General features: G+C 60.9%; 1 protein-coding gene across 1 annotated transcript in view; it reads left to right on the forward strand.

The window, feature by feature from the left end:
* LOC119100391 (protein odd-skipped-related 2) overlaps positions 1–1,190 on the forward strand; it is a 55,602-nt gene extending 54,412 nt beyond the window's left edge. Inside the window, exons 3-4 of the mRNA XM_037223490.1 lie at positions 747–912; positions 1,135–1,190. Of these exons, the coding sequence (XP_037079385.1) occupies positions 747–912; positions 1,135–1,190 (222 nt within the window). The remainder of the gene's footprint in view (positions 1–746; positions 913–1,134) is intronic.
* Positions 1,191–6,057: the final 4,867 nt, after the last annotated feature.

Raw genomic sequence — 6,057 nt, forward strand, 5'->3', positions numbered from 1 at the left:
GAGGACGCAAGGGAGAGAGGAATAAGAGAGAGGGAATAGAGAGAGAGAGAGAGAGAGAGAGAGAGAGAGAGAGAGAGAGAGAGAGAGAGAGAGAGAGAGAGAGAGAGAGAGAGAGAGAGAGAGAGAGAGAGAGAGAGAGAGAGAGAGAGAGAGAGAGAGAGAGAGAGAGGAGAGAGAGAGAGAGAGGCGACAGCGGGAGAGCTGGGTGGGGCGGGGGTCAGCAGGTCGCGCGGCGCCCGATGATGAGGCAGCTCGGGCAGCCGCTCCTCGGCGCCCCCTCGGCGGCCGCTGCCGGTGGGCGGGCCCTGCGCGGCAGCCAATCGGCGGCGAGGGGCGGTCCGGCGGCGGCCGGCCGCTGCGCGCCGCGGCCTCCGCCGCGCCACTCGTCGCCGTGCGCCCGCAGCAGCCGCCCCGCACGTCGCTCCGCTCCGCCAGCGCCCTCGCCATGCACCCGGCCCAGCTTCCCAACTTCTACCCTGGCGCCGCAGCTGCTGGCTGCCGCCGCCAAGCCCGAGCTGCTGCTGCACCCGTCGCTGCTCAGCTACCTGAGTCACCCGATGTTCCGGCCGGAGCTGCTGGGCCAGAAGCCCAGCCGCCCCAAGAAGCGCTACATCTGCAAATACTGCCAGCGCGAGTTCAGCAAGAGCTACAATCTGTTGATCCACGAGCGCACGCACACGGACGAGCGGCCGTTCCCGTGTGACGTGTGCGGCAAGGCGTTCCGGCGCCAGGACCACCTGCGCGACCACAAGTACATCCACATGAAGGAGAAGCCGTTCAAGTGCGAGGTCTGCGAGAAGGGCTTCTGCCAGGCGCGCACGCTGGCCGTGCACCGGTCGTCTTGCTCGCAGCAGACGGCGACGGCAGCGGCCGAGCTGCGCACGCTGCAGAACCGTCTCACGCCGCCGGCCGGCCGGCCCGCCACGACCGCCGCCTCCCCCGCCGCCGCCGCGGCCGCCGCCGTGCACCGCTGCTTCTGCGGCGAGCGCTTCGATCGGCTCTCCTCGCTGCGCTTCCACGAGCTGGTGCACTCGCCCCGCGACTCGCTGGGCAGCGAGCGCTCGGCCAGCCCGCCCAAGTCGCCGGCCGACTCGCTGGGTTGGGCCTCGCCGCCGCGCAACTGCTCGTCGCCAGAGCCGGGCGTCGGCAAGCGTACCGGCTTCTCCATCGCCGACATCCTGGCCATGTGAGCGGAGCGCGCCGCGCGACCGCCGCCGTCTTGTCTCAGGTGTCGTCATGTTCATTTGTCCGCCAGCGCGATCGTCAAGCCGCGCGGGCGCCGTGATTGTCATGTTGTGCCATGTCTCGTCCGCGCCGCCCCAGCGCGTTAATTTATTCCGGAGTGCGTTGTAGTAGGCGCCGTTACCATGATGTATGAAGTGTTTAATCTAGCCGCGTGACCGTGTTCAAATACATACTCGGATCGGATGACGCATCGTTTACATGTCGGCGGAAGGGACGGAGCGGCTGTGAGAGAGGGGACGCGAGCGGTCGGCCCCCGATGCCGGGCCGTGATAGCGGCGCGCGCCCGGCCGCCGCCACTAAATCGCCGGCCAGCTCCAGTTTCTGGGTGGTCCGTCAGTAGCTGTCGCCGGGACCCGGCCAGGGACACTTTTCTGTCCCCCATAAAACACGGTCTCACCGTAAAACACGGCAACAGCCCAATAAAACACGGGCACGCCGCGCGGCGCCAGCCGGCGGTACCGGGACAGCGGCGAGGTGACGGGGCGACAGCCGGCCGGGCCGACATCGGCCGGGTGCCGCGCGACGGCAGACAACGCTGGGGCCGCCGGACTGGCGGGCGGCGCGGGGCACGGGCGGCGCCGGGAGGCGTGAGATGACTGACGGAAAACACGAGGTGGCGGCGACACAAGACCGTCGACAGACAGTGCCGGACCGCACCCAAGGCGATAAGCGCTACTTCACTTCGCTCGGCGGATGTCGGGGATTCGGACCGGCATCGCAGCTCAGCAAACACAGCTAACTTGAGAACAAAAACACTATTGAAAACAGGAGAGTCTCCACTTCTCTCGGCACGTGTCCAGCTCATATCTCACAAATGATAAGTAATAGAAGACCTCTCAGCGTCGACGGAGCATCAAACGCTCCGCGACATTGCTGCCCGGGCGTATAGCGCACAGGTGGATATGAAGGCAGGTGGAAATTGAATGGGAGGGAGGGGGCAGGTGGGGCGGGTCCTCACGCCGGGCAGCCGGTAAGCTTCTTTGCCGGCCATGAGTCAGCTGACAAGCGTGTCGTTTGTCCGGATCGCGCAGAGGAATTTATACAGCCTCGGTTCGGTCCAGATATTTGTGGACCTCACAGGTAGACGGCGTCAGAAGCCATTTCCAGGGCCGCCGTAATCACCGTCACTTGGTCGGACGTCCGATGACACTGTAAAACCGTCCGACCCAAACAATCACCGAACAGCGGCAGTGGGGGTCGACGTTGTCTCAAAGGATGCGGACGTAAACTAAACAGCGGGGAAAACGGGGCCCGAGGAATGTTACAGCAAGGCCGAAATCAGGCTGGAGGACAGTACCGATTCCAGAGCTGTCTTCAAAGAGATCATTAGCGAGGAGCTCAAAACCTGCTAACCACACCTGGACGTCGGAGGGAGAGTGAGAGCGCTCCAGCATCCAATGACTCAGCATGTCATCAGCTGAGTTTAATAGCAAACCACCTGGGCTCCGATCACCGATAACGTCAGCGGTAAGTGATGGAGGAGCTGTCTGCAATGACTCTCCGGCGTCTCCGTCCGTGGCCGGGGAGCATACTGCCGACGGCCTATCCCACCTCAGCTCGTCCCAGGCTCAGCTCAGCACAGCGCGTCCAGCTCAGCTCGGTCCAGTGAGGCCCAGCCCAGCACAGCTCAGCTCAGCTCAGCTTAATGGGGTTAAACACAGCTGGGCACGGCTTCACCATTATCGTCTGTGGCCAGTGGCTATTTCCCGAGGATATCACCGCGTCTGGTGGCCGGTGTCGGAGGATCGTTATAGCGTTCGTCTCTTTTCTTTACGGCACAGGCTCGCCGTCGAAGTTGTTTGGTCTTCGATAAACAGTGAGGCGCAGAACAGTAACCTGTCGTGGCAAGAATGCTGCTAAGACGCACCCTGTTTTCGCCCCTTGAGTCTGGCCATTGGAGTGGTGGATTACAGCACGCTTCCTCCATAAAGGCAGCCCACTTGCGTCTGACGGAAAAGTGTGTTGGATGCTGACCGACAGCAGCTACCGAAAGCAGTGATAATCTCGGTGAGAAACAGTTTGATGTTTTACCACACCTGTCTATATGCAGCGATCTCTTCGAAAAAAAACAATGTGCGTGACACCAGCCTGGCTGTAATCGCCATGGCTGTGCTCAAGCCCGTTGCAGCGAGCAGGTAGCTTGCTGTACAACAAGAACGTGTCTGCGTCCTATCACTGTCAACACGTCATCGCCTGATTTGCGACTGCACTTTGCAGTCGGCTCTGCTGCATTGCACGTCTTAAAAGGATTGCTTTGATGATCGTATTGTATATGCCCCATGGCCAATAAAGGTGTTGAATGATAAAGTTGTCCGACCCCCACGCCCATAGTCACAACAGATGACGTAAATTTGAAGGCAGAAGGGCACGTCGAAAGCTGCTTACGTTCGTCAATCCTGAAGCGTTTCACGCCTGCCGTAACGAAATGGTCCGCATCTGAGCCATAAACAGGCAGGGATGGGATGTGACTGGCTTGCACCAAAGATGTTCTGCCATTCGCCGTCGCCCAAAATGCTAAAATTGTCACATTTTAATCAAGAATAAAAAGCAGGTCAGCCCCGAGGCCTTCCATCGCGCGTGACCCACGCGTCGCACGCTACATCCCTGCTCGCCAATCACGTCCCGCCTCCCGAATATCCTGCAACCAATAGCGCCACTGTGCTGCGCGCGATCTCCGTCGGCCAATGACATGCTCGATCGAAGCAACGCGCCGCAAATCCGTTACGATATGTGACTGTGAGTGACGGTTCGCCGCTTCCGTGTGTCAGCACGTCCGCTGATGTCATGCATAATGATAACAAGCACACGGCCGGAACGAAATGGAACCCGGCCGTTGGAACGTTCAAGCCCAAGAATAGACTGCTGCAGTCTATATTGGGAACGTCGTCATGTAGATCTCTCTGTGCGCTTCGCCGGGGCTATCTCGACCGAAAACGTCCCATGAAGAAACGCAATCCTCTTTGAAGGGACTCTGAAAAGGACCCGGCCATTACACATTCAAATGCCGCTGAAAATATGATTTTTTTTTCAGAAAAGTTGCAGGATCTCCTGATTCTTGTGTTGTCTCATCGGACATCGTTTGCTTGCAGACGGCTGTGAAGTGCCTACGCTGCGGACGGCACTTTGGACGATAGTGCACCAGTGGTGACCAGTATAGTTTACCAGTGGTGACCAGTATAGTGCACCAGTGGTGACGGGCTCGCTGCCCTTCACTCGTTGGGTTAAGGCTCAGCGGATGCTTTCTGAAATCACAATGTTGCCCTCGTTCAGTGAATCAAATATACGGAAAAGTGTTGCTGGGGTAAATCTCTGAAACGCTTTCGAGCTTGCGTGCAGCGGTCGCACACTGAGCCAAATTGGTGGAGTGGACTGGCCGCCCTGTCAGGTCCCTTTAAATGCGAATTTCAGTTGCGTGAGACGAACTTAAGTATTTAGAGTTCATGATGATGTGACCAATGAGCATGTCTGTGTCCTACTATCCCCTGCCAACTTATAAGGTTCAGCTGGTGGAGTAAGACACTGATAAGTATGCATGTCTAAACCGCTGCTTATTTGGTAGACAATAATTTACGTCGCCTGAGAGTCGCACCCGCCGCCGCCGCCGCCGCCGCCGCCGCTGCCGCCGCAGCCGCCGCAGCCGCACCCGTGGAGCCAATCCCTGACGCGCTTTCGAAATGCGTTAAAGGGTCGCACACCGGGTCAGATTGGGGCAGTGGAGTAGCCGGCCCCACCAAATCCATTCAAATGCGTATTTCAGTTGCGTGTGACAAGCTTGGCTTTTTGGAGCTCATGACATTGTTGTGGCCAGTGAACATTTTTGTTTTACCCCCTAGCAATTTGCTAGCTTCCGATGGTGGAGTAAGACGCTGATGAGTGTGTGCATAAAGAGCTACCCACGCTCTTTACGTAGTGAAGGAATAATCTACATCGTTTGACACATCGAAATGACTTAGATGTGCGACCGGTTTGACTCCTTGGGACCGCTATCCCGCGGCCGCCCGCCACCGCCGCTCTCGCCGAGCGCGCCGCGGCCGGCGGTACCCCACGCAGCGGCCGCGGGCGGCCGTGGTCAGCGGCCGGGCCGCCCCCAGCCGGGCGTCGCCGGGCGGCAGCGGTGCCGTACCGGGCCCGTCGGCGCGCCTCTCCTCCCCCGGCGTCCAAGCTGAACTGAATCATATGACGCCCGGCGGGCGATCCGCATTCCAGCCGACAGGAAATGCAGAGAGCGACGCGTCGCACCCGCCGCCGCCGGCGGCCGGCCGGCGAGGCGGCGCCCGGGCCCGCCGCCGCCTCCGGCTGTCATCAGTGATTTCACCGGCTCCTTACCCGTCCGCGGCGGCATTACATGCAAGCATGCAAGCGCGGGCGGTGCGGAGCGGCGGCGCGCGCCGGCCTCCGCCGCGCCTGCCGTCTGGCGGCGGCCGCGCCCGCCGCCCGCTGCCGTCCGGCTGCCTGGAATGCTACCATGCAGCGCTGCTGCTGCCGTGAGACGCAGCTGAGCGGCCGGCCGGTGCTGCGCAGCCACTCGCTGCTCTGGCAGCGCGCCCCGCGGCTCCGCAGCTGCCGGGCTGGCGCCTGGGCGGCCGGCTGCCCAGAGCCGGCAGGCCGGTTACAGCTGCCGTGATGGCCGCGTTGTGCGATAAACGCCACCGTTTGGGAGCAGGGAGCCTGTCATTTGCGGCTTTCGGCGCGGATGCTGCCGGCGCCTCGTGATCTACTGCTTGCACAATGCGCAGTGCGCTGTTAGTGGGCCAATGCCTGGCGGGGCGGACTTTACTGGCGACAAGCTGCGTCGAAGCAAAAAATCGTGTC

Source organism: Pollicipes pollicipes, unplaced genomic scaffold (assembly GCF_011947565.3).
Source record: "Pollicipes pollicipes isolate AB1234 unplaced genomic scaffold, Ppol_2.1 Scaffold_4881;HRSCAF=5763_pilon_pilon_pilon, whole genome shotgun sequence".
Lineage (NCBI taxonomy): Eukaryota > Metazoa > Arthropoda > Thecostraca > Pollicipedomorpha > Pollicipedidae > Pollicipes > Pollicipes pollicipes.